The 22,762-nt window shown below is 53.2% G+C and overlaps 1 protein-coding gene across 6 annotated transcripts in view; it reads left to right on the top strand.

The window, feature by feature from the left end:
• HDAC4 (histone deacetylase 4) overlaps positions 1 to 22,762 on the top strand; it is a 292,669-nt gene that overhangs the window by 141,846 nt on the left and 128,061 nt on the right. For 5 of the 6 annotated variants that reach the window (XM_055586610.1, XM_055586609.1, XM_055586612.1 and 2 more), the window contains one exon: positions 4,210 to 4,281. The exons of the other annotated variant lie outside the window; for it this stretch is intronic. In XM_055586610.1, the coding sequence (XP_055442585.1) occupies positions 4,210 to 4,281 (72 nt within the window). The remainder of the gene's footprint in view (positions 1 to 4,209; positions 4,282 to 22,762) is intronic. 6 annotated transcript variants of the gene reach the window in all.

Genomic DNA, 22,762 nt, shown 5'->3' with positions numbered 1-22,762 from the left:
CTGCCTTTTCTAAAACCAGCTTGAACATCAGGAAGCTCACGGTTCACATATTGCTGAAGCCTGGCTTGGAGAATTTTGAGCATTACTTTACTAGCGTGTGAGATGAGTGCAATTGTGTGGTAGTTTGAGCATTCTTTGGCATTGCCTTTCTTTGGGATTGGAATGAAAACTGCGCTTTTCCAGTCCTGTGGCCACTGCTGAGTTTTCCAAATTTGCTGGCATATTGAGTGCAGCACTCAATATGCCAGAATACATTCTGTTCAATAATGTACCCTAAGTCTGAGCTGTAGAATAAGGTGAGGAAAAGGCATAAAAAGGTGCAGGTCTGGAAAGCAAGAGCAAACAGTCATTATCAGAAGTGACATGGTTCTGCATGTAGAAAGTTCAAAATAACTTCGAGTGAGTGATTAGAATGAATGTGGGTTGATTAGCAAGACGCTATAGTGCAAAGCTACCATATAAGCATTGATTGTGTTTCTACATACCAGCAAATAGCAATTAAAATTTAAAGTACTATACATAATATTTGGGGGCTTCCGTCGTGGCTCTGAGGGTAGAGCGTCTGCCTGCAACGTGGGAGACCTGAGTTCGATCCCTGGGTTGGGACGATCCAGTGGAGAAGGAAATGACAACCCACTCCAGTACTCTCGCCTGGAGAATCCCATGGATGGAGGAGCCTGGCAGGCTACAGTCCATGGGTTACATAATATTTTACTTGAGGTATCAAGTGTCTGGCAATAAATCTAAAGATGTTCAAGATCTCTGCACTCAAAAGGCTAAAACCGTTTTGAGAGAAATGAGATGAAGTGATGCTCCGTGTTCATGGGTTGGGAGACATGGTACCACCAAGGTTCTCTGCTCCCAAAGTCTGGGCACGATGCGGTCCCAGTCAGGCTTCCCTTTTCTTCTTCTTTGCTCCCTCCCCGATTCTCTCTTTCCCAGCCCCTCACAGTGTGTGTCCTGTCCCCCCGGCCATTGCCCTTCACAGAGGGGTCCGGGGTACCGAGGGGGTCCCAGCTCTGGGCCCATCAGGGGGCAGCAGGCTCGTCCTCAGGCCGAGGGAACAGCTCTTCATCTGCCAAGGTCTCCTCCTTCACAGGAGGATGGGGAGGCCGCCAGCGCCCCCAGCTCTGCCTCGCGGTTGGACGTGTGGATCAGGGCCCCGGGAATCTGGGCCCGGCTCTGAGGCTCCGCTGCCTCTCCCGGGCTGGCTCCCTCGGCGTGAGTACCCCTCACTCTGTTCTGCGCTTCAGCTGCGCTGCTGTGGGGTGTTGTGTCAGGGGCCCAGGGGAGGGCTGGGGAAGAGACTGCAATGCCTTTTTTTTGCGGGGGTAGGAGGCATTTGAGTCATGTACGGATCAATAAGAGATTTTTAGTCTGAAAAAAACAACGCCCTCCCTTCCTTTTTCTCTCTGTCTCCCCACCTCTCTCTTTTCCTTTCTTTGGGACTTAACTGATTCTCAGATTTCTGTGGTTAAGGCCCAGGACCGCCCAGGGTGATTCTGCAGAAGGCAGAGGCTCTCACCTGGCCGGGTGGTAAGACCTGGCATCAAGTTATGGCTGTTAGTGTGACGATTGGCACAGGTATGAACAAGGTGGCCTAAAGGACAGAAGTTTGGCTTGTAACAGAATCAGCGTTGCCGAAAGGTCCTGAAAGTAAGGCTTCTTAATAATGGTAATGGGACATTTGGCTGTTCTCATAGAAGAAAAAAAAAAGACGTACTTTATACCGTATACAAAAGCAATACCAGAGAGATGAGATTTACACACAAAAGGGAAAAGCCACGACACTCTCAGGTGGCAGTAAGGTAAAGTATCTTTGCAACCTCCGCGGGAGGAAGAGCTTCTTAAACCTGACACAGAAAGGAAAAGCTGTAAAAGAAAGACTGATACCTGTGACCTTGAAGAAGGAACCTATGCTCTCTGAAACCAGCCCTGAATATGCACTGGAAGGACTGATGCTGAAGCTGAAGCTCCAATACTTTGGCTGCCTGATGTGAAGAGCCAACTCATTGGAAAAGACCCTGATGCTGTGAAAGATTGAGGGCAGGAGGAGAAGGGGACGACAGAGGATGAGATGGTTGGATGGCATCACTAATTTGATGGACATGAGTTTGGGTAAGCTCTGGGAGTTCGTGACGGACAGGGAGGGCCTGGCGTGCTGCAGTCCATGGGGCCGCAAAGAGTCGGACATGACTGAGCGACTGAGCTGAGCTGAACAGCTTTGTTTTGTGAGCCCTGAGACCGGGACCTGGATTTGTGAGGCCCCCGGGGGTACTCGTCACCGGCTCTGGTCACCGACGTGACACGGAGTGTCGTCCCCGGGGCTGATGTCCGTTCCTGACACAGTCGTGTGCCTGCTGAGCTTGCCTGCCTGCTCGGGGCCCTGCCGCCCCTGTCTGTGGACCCGATGCATCTGCCCTCTGTGTCCGGGTCTGAATCCCCCAGGGGCTCGAGGGGGCCCCGCACGCCTCCGTGTTCTCAGTCTGGGTCGTCACCCTGTGACCTTAGGAGTCCTCCTCCTGTGCCCAGGGCCGCACACCCTGGACTGGCAGCCTCAGGCTCCCAGAGCTGCCGGCAGGCAGGGAGAGGAGGCCTGGCGCCTGTGTGCCCTCCCGTGGCCTCATCTCCCGGTACCCAGTCCTGCCTTGATTCAGGTCCTGCCCCCTGCCATCCTGTCTGCTGCCTTCTGCGAGACCTCTCACGTCTGGACCTCTGAGATCCCCCTTTCGGAGTGAGGAGTGCGGAGTTTGCTGGTGGCATCGGGCTGATGGGGTGGTCTGTGGAGGAGCTGGGAGACGTGGGCCGTGTGCCCGGCACCCTGGGCTCTCCCGGCTTCCTGGCTCCACGCTGCGGGCGTCGGAGCTGGGCTCCAGCCCCCGACGGCCCCTCTGCGGAGTCGGCTGTCAGAGGGTTTCATGTGGAGACACCTCCTGAGAGACAGGACGCCTCCTCCGCCCTCACACTGAGGCGGGATAGTCTTCCCGTGCAGCTTTCCTGCCTGACCTCACTCGGCAGGGCTGGGAGGATGTCCCCGTGGGGCTCGGATTTGCAGCGTGTGGAGCACAAGCTGGCCCAGCTCGAGAACGGAGCCCAGTGGTTCCCTTCCCTGGCCCGGGCGGGCAGGCCAAACATCAGCTCGTGTGTGGGGTCCGTCATGCTGTGAGCAGAGAGCTCCAGGCCCACGACACCGCAGAGGCCTCCCTGCTTCCTCGGGAGACGCTGCGGGGTCTCCTCAGGGTCATGGTGTTTGTCCTTGGATTTTGACCGTCTCCAAAGACACACCAGGGTCATGGAATTATGTGCTTGAAGGCCACGAGGTGACGTCCATTTGGGGTGAAAAGCAAGGCTTTAGGATAAAGTCGGTAGACCTGCTCTTATCTTACTTGCTTTTGTCCCAGTTTGTAAGCTGGCCCAAGGGAGCCGACGGCTGCTCTGGGAAACCAGTGATTTCCCGCTCAAGTCAGTAGCGAGAGTGACCACACGCCAGTGTCTGATGACGCCCTTGTACCGCGGGCGTTCACACCCATTGTTGAGGCTAATTTTACATGCCAAGTGTGATTCCTGGAAGTCTTCCCGGTGTTTCCTTCTCATCTGTGGGAGAACGTGGTCTGATGGCAGCTTGTGCCGAGTGAAGGGCACGTGTGGTTCCGGTTCTGCCATCTTTGCGGTCAGAATACAATCGAAAGGTAAACCCGTCAGAAACGGTCCCTTCGGCTCTGGGAGCCTGGCCCGGGGTTTTCCCGGGAGCGGGTCTGTGAGTCTTGGTTTCCTTGCCTGTCCCAAGAGCGGGAGCAGCCTGGGTGCGCTCGACGGGGCCTCGGGGGCTGTGGCTTGGTGGCCCCGGGCCCCTACACTGTGTCTGGGAAGGCAGTGAGCAGCTCTTCTGTGTGTGCTGCCCTACCGCTCCCGGTAGCTCCAGAAACGCTCCGTGGCTGTCAGCTGGCTGTTGGCCTCGGCCAGACGCCCACAGGCCAGAAACTGGTGTTTGAACTCTATTGGAGATCCGAGCTGGTTGGCTTGTTGTGCACGGGGTCTTTTCTTTTTCTGATTCCCCAAATCAAAATAGAACCCGTCTCCTTTAAAAGTGAGAAGGACACATGCGTTTCCATTGTCTGCAAGGAAGTGCTCCTTGCAGGCTCCGCGTGTGAAATACTTTCATTGAATCACGAGCAGTTTCTGAAGCCAAATGCTTTCTCTGTCCTCCAGATGGACTTTCTGGCCGAGACCAGCCGGTGGAGCTGCTCAACCCTGCCCGCGTGAACCACATGCCCAGCACCGGTGAGTCCACTCCCCAGCCGTGCTGGACACTAGATGCCCCCAAAGGGGTGTCTGGGGCTCCACTGTCCTGGGGGTCTGTGGAGAGAAAGGGGTGGGGTCTCAGGTCCAAGGAGGTCGCGTGCTCTTTCCTAGGGTAAAATAGGGTGATGGTTTTGGATATGAAATGGGCGTGGCTTAATGCTGCTTAAGTGGCAGAGAATTCTGGGTCCTCTGTGTCCTGAGCTCTGACAGGGTGTGTTCTTCCCAAAGGTGAGAACTGCTCGTGTGGGGTCTAACTCCAGGCCTCTAAGGAAGGAGCCCTGCACTTGAGCTGGGGACACCACGGGGCAGGTCTCATTGGATCCAGGGCCCCAAGCTCCTGGGGGAAAGTGTCATTGATGTTTCTCAAATCAGCTTTCCTTCTGTAATTAGCAAAAAGCGTCAGCTGTGATTAGGAATTTCTCATTCCGTGTATGCTATTTCTGCATGCCATGCCCTGGGCAGTGTTTTCCTAATCTACATGGCTGTGGAAGCTTTTCTTTCTCCTTCTAGTAAAATGCTTACCCTCCATCTGGTATCCTCCGGGATTTCAGCTCAGAGACTGGATCCCTTCCTCTCGGGCTCCTTGGCCTTACTGAGAATAAAACCGACCCGAGGAGGCCTGGGGTGGACGTAAGGGAGCCACTGTCCTCCGGGATTTCAGCTCAGAGACTGGATCCGTTCCTCTCGGGCTCCTTGGCCTTACTGAGAATAAAACCGACCCGAGGAGGCCTGGGGTGGGTGTAGGGAGCCACTGTCAGCGTTTTGAGGTCAGCACTGCTGGGCCTGGCTTGGCCGTGTCCTGAAGGCAAGGCCCCTTCTATGTGGTTTGCGCTCCGTGGCACCTCCTGGACGCCGGCCTGCCTGCGCCCACTGTGCCCGCTGTCTGTGTGTGCAGGGCCGGCTGGGACGAGGAGGGGCACGCGGACCCCCACCTCTGCCCCGGCCCCCGGCCACACCGCCTGTGGCTGCACCTTTCCCATCCAGCTAGAAAGAAGTCGAGGCTGAGCTGGAAGCGTCAAAGGAGAGACTCCTTTCTTCACTAGCGACTCTCGGAGGCCCGCTGAGCTCCGTCTCTGGCGTCTCCCCAGACACGCAGCTCGGGTGTCTGCGGTGCTCCTCGAAGGTGCTGTGGCCCCGGGCTGGCGTCCACCTGCCCAGCAGGTTTACGTTCACCCAGGATGGCAGGGGGTGAGGGGAGGGCTGAAACTAGCAGCTGGCGATGCTCCTCTGGGCTGTCTGACCCCCGCAGAGTCAGAGGGCCGCTTTCCCTTTCCCTGAGTCCGTCTGGCCAGGGCGGCTTTGGTTTAAACACTGAGTCCTTGTGTAGCTCAGGCCTCTCCAGGCAGTTTCCTGATGCTTGCCCAGGTGTGGGTGGAGGGGGTTTCAGTAGCTTGATAGACTGTGAAAAGGTGGTTCCCAAGTGAGCCAGGAAGTGGGTGGCTTCCCGTTCGCCTCCCAGCTTGAGAAGCATGTCCTGCTGGTGGAGACTTCGTGCGGGCCTCCCAGCTCTGTGTACAAACATGGGCCGCAGTTCTGGATGGGGGTGCGGGGGGGAGGCCTGGAATCCTGGTGACCACGGACTGCGTGGCTTCAAGCAAGCCGCCCAGTGTCTTGATTTCAGTCCTGGATGGGATAATCACGTCGTGTCTGCAGGATTCTCAGAGACCAAGCCTGTGTCTGTTCGTGGTGGTCCCTGGGTAGACGTCAGGCGGCCGGACGCTGGAGATGGCGTGGACAGGGCCATGGCCGTGCTGGCTCTGATCCCAGCACAGCCCTTGTTGTCTGCTACGTCCCTTCTCTCTCTTTGAGGGAAGCCCCCCACTTCAGAGATGGCATGTCGGGGAGGGGGCCCTAGGACACAGGAGCCAGTAGCCCTGCACCTCCAGATTCCGTTGGTCAGAGTCAGAGGATGACGCTGCGCTGGCTGGTGACCCCACGGGTCAGTGTGTGCAGCGTGGCTCTAAAACCCGGAGAAGAGACGCCCATGAGCACCAGCCTGCAGGAGGAGGGCCGTGCCGGGGGGCTGCCCGTGCCGCACGCTGGCCACGGAGTCTTCGCCATGAGCTGCCCCTTAGAAGCTGCTGAAGCGAAGAGCATTCTTTAAGACTATGTTTTCGATCATTCTGAGCACTGTACTGGAGAAGGAAATGGCAACCCACTCCAGTATTCCTGCCCGGAGAATCCCCTGGACAGAAGAGCCTGGTGGGCTGCAGTCCATGGGGTCCCAAAGAGTCGGGACACGACCGAGCACACAGGCCCCATTTATATAAGCACTGTACAGTGTGTTCAACAAAGAAATACGAATCTCAGCCTATATGATAGTTTGAAAATCAGTATTGACAGTTTCTGTCAAGCCGTGTTTAAATAGAACATTTATTTACGTTTGGCTGCGCTGGGTCTTTGCTGCAGCGAGCAGGGGCTCCTCCAGTCGGGGGGCACAGCCTTCTCATTGCGGAGGCTTCTCCTTGCAGAGCACAGGCTCCAGGCACGTGGGCTCTGTAGTTGCAGCTCGGAGGCTAGGTAGTTGTGGCTCACGGGCTTGGCTGCCCCGTGGCACGTGGAATCCTCAGGACCAAGGGACCGAGCCTGCGTCCCCTGCATCGGCAGGCAGATTCTCAACCACTGGCCCACTAGGAACGTCCTAGAGCCACATTTTTATGATACGGGAGTAGAGACATTTTCAGGTGTGTTTTTGTGTCAATCCCGGTTGAGCTTAAAGTACTCTTTTGACGCTTGGTGTGAAAACAAACTGTATAATTTGCAGGAATTACTCCAGCAGTCCCTGTGCGAACCTGCTCCCGTGAATGTGCGCCTTTTACCGTGCGCGGGCAAGCGCCCACGCGGCCCTGCCCACCTCCACCTTGTGCATTTCTTGTCTGTTCCTGGCTGTGAAAGGCAGCCCTCTCGACAGCCTTTCTGACAATGGTTCTCTTTAAACACAGTCAGTCCTTGTGAAGTCTTACTTCAATAAAAAAGCACCGTTCATCCTTTCTATTTGTGGGCCACCTTGACTCAAGACTTGAGCTCCTTCCTACAAGAATCTCTCTCACCAGAAAAGTTTGCATTGTAGAAGGCACAAGCTAAAATGCTCTTTGTTTTGGTGTTCTTTCTGATTTCTCCACCTTCCCCCTTAACTTTTTATATGTTAACAAGCCTTTCCTTCTTTTTTGCATTTTTTTTTTCTTGTTTTAAAGTTTTTAGTTGTGAATAGTTCTATTATAAAAGAGAGAAAACATATAACCGTTTGCTACCACTGGGGCATCACAGCTCCTCCATTACTGTTGTTCTGCGGCGGGGGCGGTGGGCGGGGTGTGTGTGTGTGTGTGTGCGCGTGTGCATGCTCAGTTGTGTCCTTTTGCAACCCCATGGACTGTAGTCCTCTAAGCTCCTCTGTCTGTGGGATTCTCCAGGCCAGAATACTGGAGTGGGTAGCCATGCCCTTCTCCAGGGGATCTTCCCAACCCAGGGATCTGTGTTAGTATCTATCGTATTTCCTCATTTTTTGGATAAAGTGGAATGTCACCACCTCATCCTTCCTCGGGGGGTTGTCTTTTCCTTCCTGGGTGGGGACTTGGGGTGCAGGCAGAGTTACGGGCACTCTGTGGGCTCCTAGGAAGCTCAGAGTATGGTGGGGAGAGATGTGGGACTTGAGGGCAGAGGAGGCGAGAGCTGGGCCCTGGCAGAGAGCTTGCGCACCCGCTGTGCCAGGGGACTCTACAAGCGCTTCGGTTCTCCATTCCTGAATCACTTTCGTTTTTTTTTTTAAAGTAGCATACTTTTTTTTCCTGATCATAAAAGCAGCGCATGTTTAGTCTGGAAAAGAGGCCTCATGGTGAGTGTGTGGGGTGCTGGCTGCAGACCCGGCAGGCGAGCTCCCTCAGAGCCGGACCGTGGAGACGCTCAGCACCTGGATGGTGCAGGGGCTGGAGGAGAAGCCCCTGTTCCCGGGAGCAACGTGGAGGAAGCAGCCCTGGGGGCCCACGAGAGGCACCACAGTGGTGGCTGCCAAGGGCCCACTCCCCACCGGAGGCGAGGGGCAAGGCGGCTTCCCCAGGGTCAGCCGGCCGGTCCGTGACGGGGAGGGGCCCATTTCTGCTCTGCAGGGGCCACCTCTCAGAGAAGGCCGGGGACCTCTAGGCCAGCCCAGCTGCTAGGACGAGGTGCCAACCACACAGGAGCCTCGCCGTGGGCACCGTTGCCCTCACCCTAAACGTGCGTTTCCATCAGAGTTCCCGAGCTTTCCTTTCAAGGCTGTGTAACAAGGGTGTCATTTTTTTAAAGAGAATTATGGAAACTTGAAGACACTGCCGAAACTCTGGAGAACTTACCCAAACCCAATTTGAAAAAGTGAGGTCTGGCTCCAGCCACAGATTCCCGAATCTTCCCGAGCGTCTGACCACCGCACCGTGCAAGGGTTACTGGATTGCTTGACCCTCCTCAGGCTTTGGAGCAGGGACCACTTGAGGCTGGCTGGAACTCAGGATGCCTCGCAGGCACGTCTTGCTGTTCTTGTTGTCGGTTCCCTCTGGCGAGAGGAGAGGCGGGGCAGGTGCCTAGCTGAGGACTCACGTGGCCTGGGGAGGCAGCTGGCCTGGCCCTTCCCCCGCGGGAAGCAGTTCATCCTGGTATCATAATCCTCCCGCGGCAAAGCCTCACCCTTGTACTGCCCGCTGGCCCCTCCCTTGTGTGCTTTTCCTGTAAGGCTGGGCTCCTGGGGTCGGGATGGGGCTCAGTGAAGGCCTGATGCCAGCTTCGGGGGCCCCCACGGCTGCCGCCTGCTCAGTGCTGGAAGGGAGAGTGGACTTGGGCTTCCTCGTCCTGGGCCCGTCCTGACGCTGCTCGTCTCTGTTCTGCGCAGGCCAGGGGACTGCCTCCTCTGCTCACAGCCTCTCACATGGCACACATCAGGCTTTTTGTCCAGTTTCTCCTCCTCCTCCTCCCGGTTCCCGAGGCTCCACCCCTACCCTCCCACTTTGGGCTCGGTGGTAAGAAGTTAGTGCAGGGTCAAGGCTGGGCCCAGATGTGTTAGCCACTCAGTCGTGTCTGAGTCTTTGCGACCCCATGGACTGTAGCCCGCCAGGCTCCTCCATCCATGGGGTTTCCCAGGCAAGAATACTGGAGTGGGTTGCCAATCCATTCTCCAGGGGATCTTTCCGACCCAGGGATCGAACCCAGGTCTCTGGCGTTGCAGGCAGACTTTTCCATCTGAGCCACCAGGGAAGCCCTAGTGACTCAGCTGAGCTACTATTACTGCAACGCCTGGGGCCCGGGCGGCGGGATCTGCCAGCCTCCCCGAGGCCGTGTGACCTCGAGCCACCGGCACGTCCTCTCTCAGCCTGGCAGAGTGTCGGGGGCCTAGAAAGCGGGGGCTGGGAGGGCCCCGCAGTGCTTCCCATCCTTCTCTGTTCGCTGACCCCCAGCTCACTGGTACCCTCGGGTCTGCTCGTCCCAGTGTCCCCCCCAGCATGACTGCGTCCCCCCGCCACCAGCCCAGAGGCCTTAATTACGCCCCCGTCCCCCAGGACAGCTGTTTAAAATGAAGCAAAACTAGCCGGTGTAGAGAAGCTTAATGACAAAGCGCTCGGAGTTACATTGAGAACGAGGCTTCACACCTGCTCGGGCTTTTTCTTGGAATCATGTCCGAGGCACGCCTGCTCTCTGCTGCACTGAGCGCAGACCTCCTGAGTGTTTCATGCCCATGTAGCTGCTTTAACGCCGAGCCTGGTGCACGGGTCTGCCCACAGAGGGGGGACTCGGGTTGCCGCGGGCCCCCCCCAGAACGGCAGCGCAGGTGCACGTCTGGCTTTGAGCGGCGGCCACGAGAACCGCCACAGCTCAACCAGCAGCGGCCAGGCCACCCTCAGCGCTCGGGCCAAGGGGGTGCTCCCCGGAGCCCCCGCCTGCCTGGGGACTGAGCTCCCGAGAGAGGAGGGACTCGAGGCCTCGCCCCCTGCCTTGGAGGAACACTGGGCAGTGGGATTTACAGGCAAGGAGGTGGATACTTCCCCCGGTAGTTCTTCTCGGGAGAAAGCTATGGGTTCTGCGCTGTGGATGGCGTCTCCAGAGGAGAGACAGGCATGCGCTGGCGCTTCTGCCTCTGGACCTAAATCCAGCCCTGCCTCCCGCCGTTACTTGCTGCCTTTGGCCTTGACAGTCGGTCCCCAGGGCCCCGAGCGGAGCGGAGCCGAGCGCGTTCCTGCAGCTGCGCGCCCTTGGGGGCAGAGCCGCACCCGCTGCACTGTCTGCACCATCTGGGCTTTTATGCATCCCTCGGTTCCGAGTGGGCCGGGAGCCCGCGGACCCGGCTGGGTCTGCAGAGAAGGGAACACGTGCCCTCTGGCTCTGCCGCTGCTCCTGGGGCCGCTGCTCCTGTCTCTTTCACTGCTGTCCCCTTCTTGTGTTTCCCAGGCACTTTCACTCAGGTCTCACCAAATCCGGGGCAGCTCTGATGGCTCTGGGGGCGCTTTCCCTCCCAATACTGAGGCCTGGCCCCCTTGTCTGCTGAGGTCAGCTTCCTCCCTGAGGGACATCGGGCAGTGGGGCCACCCTCTCTCTCTGCGTGTCTCTCGATTTTTAAAAACATTTATTTATCTGGCTGCACCAGGTCGTCGCTGTGGCAGGTGGACCTGGTCCCTGACCGGGGACCGAGCCGGGCCCCTGCACTGGGGGCACGCGGTCTTAGCCTCTGACCGCCGCCCTTCTCTCTGGGACGGCCCTGCTGGCTGGCTCCCTTCTCCTTGGGCAGCAGGTTCCCTGCAAGGTCCTGCCGTCTGTCTGTCTGGGTCTGCCTTCTGTCATGACGGCTTTCCTGGCCTGTCTGCTCCCCTTTAAGGCAGGGCACCTAGAGACCAGGGACCCTCCAGGGGTGCCAGTGGCTGGGGCCCCCTGCCCCGCTCAGGCGTGTCTTCCGTGGGGCTGGGAGGCGGGCGCCCCTTGTTCTCGCGTGTGTTTTCCCCTAGAACCCTGCTCTCTCTGGTTTGCCTTTTATCTGCGATTGTGTAGCTGACTTTTTTTTTTTTTAATGCGCACAGAGCTTTAGTGGGCTCTGGAGGAGTGTTCCATTTGCCATCTTTAACCACCCCCCAATGCCGTGCCCCTGGGTGCCCCGCCCCAGGCTGGCTGCTCGCACCCTCCTCCCGCACCCCCACGGCCGCCCCTCCAGGCACCTCTGCTCCGCCTGGCAGGGCCTGGCTCCCAGCTGCGTCCTGGCAGTACCCACGGTGCTGGGGGAGGGAGATAAAGGCCTCCCCGCTCTGGGGGGAGATTGGATTGTTTGGCTTATTTATGTTTATCACCGGCTGCCCCGCCCCATTAAGTCTGTACTGTGGTTGTTGCCATAGACGCCGAGTTAGAAAGAGCCTGCTGGGGGTCCCAGAGCCTTGAGGACCGAGCGGCCCCGGTTCAGCGAGGCGGGCCCCGGAGGAGGCGGGCAGGCAGGGCCTTGCGCCCCAGGTGCCCCTGATGCGGAAGCGGCCCGTGACCGCTGGTGCCCAGTGCGGGGAGGTGGGCCACCGGCTGGCTGTCTGCTCCGGCCGCCGTGACCCTACGGTCTGCGCTGATACAGAAACTGTAGCATGAAACCTTAGTGTCCTCGTGCTGTATCTGAAAGGGGTGATTAGGCGGAAGGCACGACGTTTTTCCGGCTCAGGACTTGGTTCTGTTTGGGCGCTGGACTCAGGCCTGATGCCGGAAGGGAGGGGGTGTGCGCACGTTATCAGAGGGTAGAGCACTTTTCGTCTTTTTGTCTCTCTTTTTTTTTTAAGCCAGCTTTTCTGTTCTCTTCTTGGGGCTGCAGGGTATGAGTGGGTTGTGTCCAGAGTCTGTGAACCCCTTACGAGTGTCTAAAGGAGTGTGTTCTGCCAGGGTTAGCTCTTGTCCACGTCTGTCGTGTTGGGAAAGCGCTCACACTTAGCCTGCTGTGACTTCTCAGCCTTGTCCCCTAGGAGGGCAGAGTGCCATCCTTTAAGGAGAAGCCGCACAGGTTCGCACACCATCCCGCAGCCGCGGACCCACACCCCGGGCCCCCGCGTCCCTGGCCCACGGGCTCCCGGGCGCTGCAGTGGGCCAGGGTCTGACCAGTGACCTTGGGCAGCCGTGCGAGGTGGGAGCTGACGGGGAGCAGAGTCGGGAGCCCGAGGGGAGGGGTCGGGTGTGCCTTTCAGTGCCGCAGGTGCCCCCTGAGCGCCCCATGTGTCCAGCCCGGGAGGCCCACCGACGGCTGCCCACAGCGTCCTGCTGGCCGGGTCTCCCCCTGAACCTGCCCCCCTGCCCCCCCAGGTGTTTCCAGTGGGACAGGGCGCGTGCAGAGCTGGTGTCGTGGGAGCCAGGGCACCTGTCTGTCTGATCAGGCTTTGTCCGTTTTGTCATCTGTCAAAGAACCAGCTTCTGCCTCTAGTGATACCTGTGTATATTTATTTTCTCCTCCCTTCATTCCTGTTCTTATTTCTGCTTTTGGTGGGGGTGTGGGCTGCGGGTATGTGGATATCCTTGCTCCAAACTCTCAGGTTGAACGTCTTCTAGCCCACTTACATTTTGGCCTTTCTTCTTCCTGAGGGAGGTCATGGGGCTCTCTGGAGACAGGTGCAGATGCTTTGGTAAATTCCCGTTTGTAGGATTCAAGTTCTAGTTGATCGTAGCTAATTTGTAGCCTCTGGAAACTTTGATGCTTCTTTTTTCTTTGGAAAAAATGACATTTACAAGTGTTTTTCATCTGGAGGCATAGAGTTTTTCAAGTCATCTTTTTGTTATTGGTTTCTAATATTACGGGTAGAGATTACCAAGCCTCTGAATTTGAGAGTTGCTTTATGGTCAGTGCTTATGACTCTCCAGTATGTGCTTTAGAAAAGTTGTATTCTCTAGCTGTCAGAGGCAGGATTCCAAATGGGGTCATCAAATCCTACTTGGTGACGGCAGATGATGTAGAACACGAGCAGATGCAAGAAGGCCACCAGTGCTGTGGAGGGCAAGAAGCAAGGGCGGACGGGGGAACTCGCGTGGGGAAGGGTCTCTGCAGTTTTAAAAAACGGGGTCCAGAAAGGCTCACGGTCAAGGCGGGCTTTGGTCCCACTCGCTCACTCGCTCATCCCTCCTCCACAGTGATCGTGCTTCCCAGGCGTCCGTCAGCACCCTTGGCTTTTGGGATACATTTATTTATGAGTAAAGCCGAGATCCATGTTATTTGTGGAGCTTAAATTGCGGGCAGGGGTGGGGAGCTGGCATGGACGCAGTGGGTAGGCTGAAGCTGCCCCGCATGTGGAAATAGGGGGCTCGCTGAGGGGCAGGCGGGCCGGGATTGATGCCAAGGAGTGCACGGTGGCCCCAAGGTCTCGGCTCTGCAGGTCGGGAAGGCGGAGCTGCCGAACAGAGATGGGAGCTCCAGGGGGCTGCCCGCAGGAGCCGGTGAGGGCTGGGGTGGGACACGGGCGTGCTGGGAGGGGGCTGGGCTGGGGCTGGGGCCCTGGAGTGGCTGCACGCAGCCCACGTGGATGTGACGTCTCCGCAGGGGGCCCCGCCCCTGCACGCCACCTGTGTCCTGGACGGTGTCCGTGGTGTCATCCTGCGGGCAGTGCTCTCCCAGCCAGGGGCTCCATGCCGCGGATCAGGCTGCCCACCGCCCTCATGAGGGCTTGGCATCCCTGCATTGGCACTGCTGCTGGCAGGGGTGGTGGTAACCACGGTAACGGGTACTCTGCCAGCCTGCCGGCCCTTCAGCCACGACCTGTGCTGGTCGCTGCAGAGGCTCGGTCACTTCCACCGCTGTCCCCGCACATGTGTTAAGTGTCGGTCACTCAGTCATGTCTGACTCTGCAACCCCATGGACTGTGGCCCGCCAGCCGCCTCTGTCCAGGGGATTCTCCAGGCAAGAATGCTGGGGTGGGTAGCCATTACCTTCTCCAGGAGATCTTCCCGACCCAGGAATCGAACCTGGGTCTCTGATGCAGGCAGATTCTTTACCGTCTGAGCCACCAGGGGCTTCAAGTGTGTGAATTTTTGACAGGCGTCCCAGCTGTTCCTTTCAGACACTGAAATCTGAGCCTGACCGCCTTCCCTCCCCACCCCCAACACACACTACATCCCCACACCCCTGGCCCTACTGCCCACCCTGCAGAGCCCCCAAAGGATGCTGCCTTCCTCGTTGGGCACCTTGGTGTTCAGGAGGCGCTTGCTGAAAGAGGCCAGCCCACCCCCCGAGAAGCTGGGGTTGCTCCCTGCTTCACCCCCTGCTGCCCTCCCTTCTCTCTCTGCTGCCAAGTGGAAGAAACACCTTCTATTTTTAAATATTTCAACTGTTACTATTAAGTAATATTGGCTCCTACTGCAACCCAGCTGTTAGGTGAAACCCATAACCAAACGTTAGGGGGTTGCTAAGAGGGAAATTCTGAAATGCTTTCTTCTCTGTGTTATGTAAACTTGACCTTACGTAACTGAAATGGCAAGGACGCTTGCAGAGGAGATCTGTGGCTTTCCTAGACCACCAAAACTATTTTTAATTTTCAGATAATGTGTTTTTTATCCATGGGGTTTAGGGTAAACCAAATGGCTTTCAGGGGGTAACCTAATTTATGGTAGAGTGAGCACAGCCCAGGCACAGAGTGTGGGCAGGTGAGGAGGGCCCGGGGCTGCAGGGGTGTGGCCAGATTGAACCCAGGTGTCAGCAGTGACTGTCTGAGCAGCCGGGCAAGGTGCTGAGAACTCTCCAGCCTAGCTCGCGGGTCCCCGCTGGGGCCACAGCTGAGAGCCTTGGGGGCTACAGGGGCGCTCTTTTAGTAAATGTTGAGGATGAAACGCTGGGCTTTCTGCTGTTTCTGTCTCACTGTCCCTGCATTGTAATCGTGTGTGAGTTCTCGTCCACTTGCACCGCTTCCAAAGTCAGGACGGCAGAGCCCCCGCTGGATTCCTCCGCCAGGCGCCTCCTCTGGGACTCACACGTGTCTTCATCGACTGCCTTTATATGTGAGAACTCAGAACACGTCCCCCCACCCGCCCCCCCTCCACTTTTTTTTTTTTGCACCGAGCAGGCCTGCTTCTATTTTTAGTTTCCCGGAAGCACATTTGTGCAGTTCTCGAAAGCCAAGTTCCCCCACTGCTCGCCAGGTTTTTATTTACAGCCTCTTGCTCAATTTGCGCTTGCAAATATTTCCCAAAGACAGTTTCTCTTCTTGGGGGATGCAGAACAAATTAGAAACAGGCAAAGGATTTTCTGAAGAGCTTTAAGGAGAAGTTCGAGATAGAGAGTGGGGAGTGGGGTGGGGACCCGACGCCCGGCTTCATCTGGACTCACAGAGCCCCGAGTGCAGATGGTCTGCTCTGTTTATGCACTCCAGATTCCCGGAAAAGAACGCCACAGGCTTCAGGGAGGCCAGGAAGAGTGCAGCGCGACGGCGGATGTGTCCCTGCGCCAGAGTTACGCTGCCCTCCTTCTGAACCGCCCGGAGAGGCCGGGAGTCGGGGAGGGGGCGTTTGGGGACCCAGAGGGCTGAACCTGGAGACCCACGTGCCATCTAAGTCACTTTATTTTCTGTAGACTCAGGTTTGGAATGCTTTCTTCATTGTTGATACAGTGTGTTTATTACTCTGGAGACTGTTAAAGAAAGCCTGTCTCTTCCGAGCAGTCCCCAGAGGCTCAGATGGTGAAGAGTCCGCCTGCGCTTCAGTAGCTTCGGAGGGTCACCTAATCCGACCCTTGAAAGACGCGCACCAGATGAGAATCAGACTTGGGTGGCGGGTAGTACAGCGGCGCCTCCACGCCCGTGCAGTCCGGCTGAAGATGCGATTGTCCGGTTTATCGTCCGTTTGGAGCGCTGTGTGGAACGGCTCTTGTTCGCTCTGACGTTTTCCCATGTCCTACCCTCGTCACTCACGGATGGGATCGCAGAGTCGGACACGGCTCAGCGACTGAACAACAGCGATGTTGATGTGAGAAATCTGTTTCTTTTAAAATGACTCATTGTCTGCCATCTTTTATCAGTTTAAAAGCTGAGATATTTTGTCCCGTGCAGTTACCAAAAAAATGGATGTTAATAGATGAAACAAAATGTTGATCATTGTACAAAGCTGTATATGAGGGTATTCCCAGTAATCATCTCTGGTTTTGTTCCACGGGGAACGGGCTTTTTGTTTGGTTTGTAATGTTCCAGCCTGCCTGGTTCTTCAAAACCTCCTGTCATTTCCACAGTTTTGCTCCCATTAAGCACAGACAAACTTTGTCCGCATGGCATACTTTAGCAATTCTATGGATTTTCTGTTTCTTGAGTGAGTATTTCCTTTAGTTTCTTTTACTCTTTATTATCTTGTTCCTCTTTTTTTTCTTGAATGAGATATGGCTTAATTTTTTGGTTCCTTTTCGAACTTTCTGAGTCCAATGCTTGTTTCGATTCCTTTTTGAAAACATTGCCTAAGTGTGTAAGACTGTGAATTACTCTCTGAGCTCAGTGTAATCCATCCCTGAGATTTTCAGTATATGATGAGCTCATTAGATCTATTTTGTAAGTTTTCTTCACTTTCCTTTCAGATTTGGAGCATTAGAGCCAGGCGTTCGGCTGAATTGCTGCTTCTTTTCCAGTTTTACTCATCTCTTTTTCCGTGGCAGCATGCACAGGGCTTGGGGCCTGCACGTTGGGTCCTGTGTATTTACGTGGAAACTTTCTGTTTATGTGCCTTGCTCGTCTTAAACATTTTGTGGGAGTTCGCAAGTCATAAATTCTCTGATTGTACAGCCTTTCCAGAGGCTCGCCTGGCTGCAGCGTCCACTGTGTGACTCAGGGTCTCCGTGTCCACGTTTTGTGTCCCTGGTGTCAGGTGTACCAGAGCAAGTTCAGGTCTGTGGTCAGTTCTGTGTTCCTGCTCGTCTCTTCTGACTTTTCTGCACTGTCCATCTTGGCTTTCTTTAGAGGACACACACACAGCTCCAGGGCACCCTTTTCTCACGGTAAACTGTGCACCAACTGGCTTCCCTGGTTGCTCAGTGGCTAAAAAATACGCCTGCAATTCAGGAGAGCTGGGTTTGACCCCTGGGTCAGGGAGATCCCTGGAGAAGGGAATGGCAACCCACTCTATTATTCTTGCCTGGAAAACTCAACGTTCAGAGGAGCCTGATAGGCTATAGTCCATGGGGTCACAAAGGATGACTGATTTACACACACACACATGTGAAATGGGCCTCATCTTGTGACTTTCACACACACACACACACACACACACACACACACACGTGAAATGGACCTTGTCTTGTTTAGGTTTTGTTTTGGGGCTGACCTTTGCAATACTGATGCTTCGACCTCAGATTTCTTTTGGTTGCTCTTTGCCCGTTCTGTTCTGGGTGCTTCCTAGGTGGACAGTAATTGTCATTTTGTTTTTTACCCAATCTGCTCATTTTTGTGTGAATAGATCCTATTTACGCTTGGTGACACAACAGATAACGTTTAGTTCTGAGCTTTTCGTCGAGTCTGTACGCTCTGTTTTCTGTGTTAAGTGCTTCTGTTTTGACTTCTTGTCTGTGGGCTCTCTGGCCTCCTCTTTGGTTTTAGAGTGAGTGGTTGTGTTGTCCTTCTGGTCACTTGGGAGGCTGTATCCTCTTTCCACATGTTACTGCGGGATTGTTTACAAGCCCATATATTTAGCTAAATGGCTGTTTCTTGACACAGCCACTTTAGGCAGTGTTCATGGATGCCTCATGAGAAATTAGATAATTAGCACATACGGATTCTTTGGCCTTTTTTTTTCTTGTTCACTTTCTGATTTTTCTAGTTACAGTGTTATTTTTTGTTCAGGCTATTCTGTTTATAATATATAAATGATATAGTTCAGTTCAGTTCAGTTGCTCAGTCATGTCCAACTCTTTTTGACCCCATGAATTGCAGCACGCCAGGCCTCCCTGTCCATCACCAACTCCCGGAGTTCACTCAAACTCACGTCCATTGAGTTGGTGATGCCATCCAGCCATCTCATCCTCTGTCATCCCCTTCTCCTGCCCCCAATCCCTCCCAGCATCAAAGTCTTTTCCAATGAGTCAACTCTTTGCATCAGGTGGCCAAAGTACTGGAGTTTCAGCTTCAGCATCAGTCCTTCCCAAGAACACCCAGGGCTGATCCCCTTCAGAATGGACTGGTTGGATCTCCTTGCTGTCCAAGGGGCTCTCAAGAGTCTTCTCCAACACCACAGTACTAACTGTCTACCATTTGCTGATTTATTAACCTTAAAGCAGTATTGGCCAATTCCTGAGAAAGCTGAGAAAATGAAAATACATTGTTCCTTCTCCAACACCTTGGTTTGTTTCATTACAACTCTGTACAATGTGAGGAACTTTAAGTTAACCCCAAGGTGTCTAGCAGTAGGGCCCAAAGATCCCGTCGGCTGGGTCCTCACCGAGGCAAGGAGGGCACCCTGCTCTTTGGGGCAATGCTGCCGGCCCCCGGGCTGGGCCAGTGGGGCCACCCAACATGCTCCCTCCTGCCCGGGGGCCAGTGACCCTGGCTCTGCCCGAGCCTCGCTGGTGGCCCGAGTCCTCAGGGTGGCCACGGGATTCTGTTTGTATGTGGAGAGTTTTCAGTGTACCCATCTTGGGGGTGATATGCTAGTGTGGGGGGAGGACAGCCTGAAGTGGACACTTGTTTAGACACATCTTCTGTCACTTCTCTTCAGCCAAACCAGGGATTGTGGCATTTAGGCATCGTTGAGGATCCAGGTCCCCAGACAGACCTTCTTTCGTGTGCCGGCTCTGCCTCTGCTGAGGACACACGTCAGGGTTAAAAACCAGAGGTTCCCTGGTGGCTCAGTGGTAGAGAACCCGCCTGCAAAGCAGCAGACGAGGGTTTGATCCCTGGGTGGGGAAGATCCCCTGGAGAGGGAAATGGCAATCCACTCCAGTGTTCTTGCTTGGAGAATCCCAGGGACAGAGGAGCCTGGCGGGCAAAGCCCATGGGGTCGCAAAAGTGAGACAGGACGTAGCAACTAAACCATCACCAAGCAGCCCGCTGGAGGTTCTGAAGGCCGAGTCATCAGTGGGAGGGGCTGCAAAAGCTGTGGGTGTCAGAGCGTCTCGTCCAGGAAGCCGGACACTGCCCTGTTCCGGCGCCCACGACGCGCAGGTGTAAATACTCAGCAGATGCCCTGTCACCAGCTCTATTTGTTCCAAGGGCAGTGCGAGTACAATCTGATCACTTAGAGCCAATGTGTTCTGGAGGCTGTTTCTGTTTTCCTCTAAGAGAGTAAATGCATGTATTGTGCTGAGTTGCTTCAGTCGTGTCTGACTCTTTGCAACCCTTCACACCATAGCCCACCAGATTTCTCTGTCCATGGAATTCTCCAGGCAAGCATACTGCAATGGGTGGCCATTTCCTTCTGCAGGAGATCTTCCCGACCCAGGGATCGAACCCTAGTCTCCTACATGGCAGGCAAATTCCTTACCACTAAGCCACCAGGGAAAGCAGGGGAGGAGTTCTATCCTGACAATTATAGAGTCTGCACCATGGCGGCGAGTCTTGCCTTTCTACTTGTATTGTTACCCCTCAGCCAGCTCCTCTGCAGTGGTGTTGCCTGGAATCTTGTCTCAGTCAGCATTCACCTTTAAAAGCAATACTTGCTGTATTTTTTTTTTTTTTTTAAGAAATCCCCTTTTCAGGCTAAAGAAATTTTATTCAGTTTGCTAAAGACTTTTTATAATGAATAGTTGTTGGATTATATGCTTATTTTTATTATGATTAAGTCATTATTAATGCAGTGAATTACATTTATAGATGTTCTATAGAGATGTTGCATTCTCATTGTAAAATACTGCATGTTTTGGTCAATTATCTTTTTTTTTTTTTAGACTGCTGGATTAAGCTTGCTAATAATTCATTTGGGAATTTTGTGGCTGTATTCATGGCCAGGATTGTAATTTTTCTTTTTTATAATGTCTTTGGTTTTTGTAACAAGGTTTTATACTAGCCTCACAGAGGATGAGCATATTTTTCTAGAAGTGTGTCTATTTCTGTAGGTTTTTTAATTGACTGGCTTCAAATTTGTCGTTGTATTTTCCATTTCTGCTGTATCTGAATTTTGGTGACCTCTTACATTCCTAATGTTTAAGTCTGTGCTTTACTCTCATTTTCTAAGTCACTCTTATCAGAAGTTAGTCTATTTTATTGATCTTTTCAAAGAACCAACTTCTAATTGTGTTGCTGTATAATGTATAAGGGTGATGGACATTTTCCATTTATCTGTGTGTTTACTCTCTCCTCCCATCTGTTTTCCTTGGATTTGTTCTAGAGTTTTTTCTAAAGATACATCTTTCTAGCTTATGAATTATATGCTTATTATTGGCAAGTATAATTATTTAAGTTTGTCAGTTTCCTCCAAGTAAGACCAGAAACTTTCAAGTCACTATAGGTAATTTTTTTCATTATCTTTCCGTTCTGCTTATTTTTAAGTGGTTGTTAGGATTTCCTGTTTGACTCAGAAGATATTTAGAAATGTAATTAAAAATTTCTTTTTAATTTTGTATCATAAAAAAATTTTAGACACATTCAGAAGCAGAAAGATAAGTAGCAGGGCTCCTCACATCCTATGAGCCAACTTGGCAGAGTCAGGTCCTGCCCAGCCGTGTTTGTCCAGTGCCCCACCTCACCTCTTAGCTCCAACCATGGATGTTGTGAACCAAATCCCACTCAGTGTATCATATCATCTGTAACTATTCCAGGGCCTGCATCTCTAAAAGACAGGGATCTTCTTGTTTTCAAAATATGTACAATGCCATTTTCATATTAATGCAGTACTTGGATGCAATCTCAAAAACGACAGGATGATCTCTGTTCATTTCCCAGGCAAACCATTCAATATCACAGTAATCTAAGTCTGTGCCCCAACCAGTAATGCTGAAGAAGCTGAAGTTGAATGGTTCTATGAAGACCTATAAGACCTTCTAGAACTAACACCCAGTAAAGATGTCCTTTTCATTATAGGAGACTGGAATGCAAAAGTAGGAAGTCAAGAAACACCTGGAGTAACAGGCAAATTTGGCCTTGGAGTACAAAATGAAGCAAGGCAAAGGCTAACAGAGTTTTGCCAAGAGAATGCACTGGTCATAACAAACACCCTCTTCCAACAACACAAGAGAAGACTCTACACATGGACATCACCAGATGGTCAACACCGATATCAGATTGATTATATTCTTTGCAGCCAAAGATGGCAAAGCTCTATACAGTCAGCAAAAACAAGATCAGGAGCTGACTGTGGCTCAGATCATGAACTCCTTATTGCCAAATTCAGACTTAAATTGAAGAAAGTATGAAAAACCTCTAGACCATTCAGGTATGACCTAAATCAAATCCCTTATGATTATACAGTGGAAGTGACAAACAGATTCAGGGGATCAGATCTGATGGAGAGACTGCCTGAGAACTATGGGCGGAGGCTCGTGACACTGTACAGGAGACAGGGATCAAAACCATCCCCAAGAAAAAGAAATGCAAAAAGGGAAAATGGCTGTCTGAGGAGGCCTTACAAATAGCTAAGAAAAGAAGAGAAGTGAAAAGCAAAGGAGCAAAGGAAAGATATATCCATCTGAATGCAGAGTTCCAAAGAATAGCAAGGAGAGATAAGACAGCCTTCCTCGGCAATCAATGCAAAGAAATAGAGGAAAATAATAGAATGGGAAAGAATAAAGATCTCTTCAAGAAAATTAGAGATACCAAGGAAACATTTCATGCAAAGATGGGCACAATAAAGGACAGAAATGGTATGAACCTAACAGAAGAAGAAGAAATTAAGAAAAGGTGGCAAGGATACACAGAAGAACTGAAGAAAAAAGATCTTCATGACCCAGATAATCACGATGGTGTGATCACTGACCTAGAGCCAGACATCCTGGAATGTGAAGTCAAGTGGGCCTTAGAAAGCATCACTACAAACAAAGCTAGTGGAGGTGATGGAATTCCAGTTGAGCTCTTTCAAATCCTAAAAGATTATACTGTGAAAGTACTGCACTCAATATGCCAGCAAATTTGGAAAACTCCGCAGTGGCCACAGGACTGGAAAAGGTCAGTGTTCATTCCGACTCCAAAGAAAGGCAATGCCAAAGAATGCTCAAACTACCGCATAATTGCACTCATCTCACACGCTAGCAAAGTAATGCTCAAAATTCTCCAAGCCAGGCTTCAATAGCATGTGAACCATGAACTTCCAGATGTTCAAGCTGGATTTAGAAAAGGCAGAGGAACCAGAGATCAAATTGCCAACATCCGCTGGATCATGGAAAAAGCAAGAGAGTTCCAGAAAAACATCTATTTCTGCTTTATTGACTATGCCAAAGCCTTTAACTGTGTGGATCACAATAAACTGTGGAAAATTCTTCAAGAGATGGGAATACCAGACCACCTGACCTGCCTCTTGAGAAACCTATATGCAGATCAGGAAGCAACAGTTAGAACTGGAGATGGAACAACAGACTGGTTCCAAATTAGGAAAAGGAGTACATCAA

The sequence above is a fragment of the Bubalus kerabau genome, chromosome 6 (genome assembly GCF_029407905.1).
Source record: "Bubalus kerabau isolate K-KA32 ecotype Philippines breed swamp buffalo chromosome 6, PCC_UOA_SB_1v2, whole genome shotgun sequence".
Lineage (NCBI taxonomy): Eukaryota > Metazoa > Chordata > Mammalia > Artiodactyla > Bovidae > Bubalus > Bubalus kerabau.
Note: the sequence above shows the minus strand (reverse complement) of the source record. Positions and strands in the feature narration are given on the sequence as shown.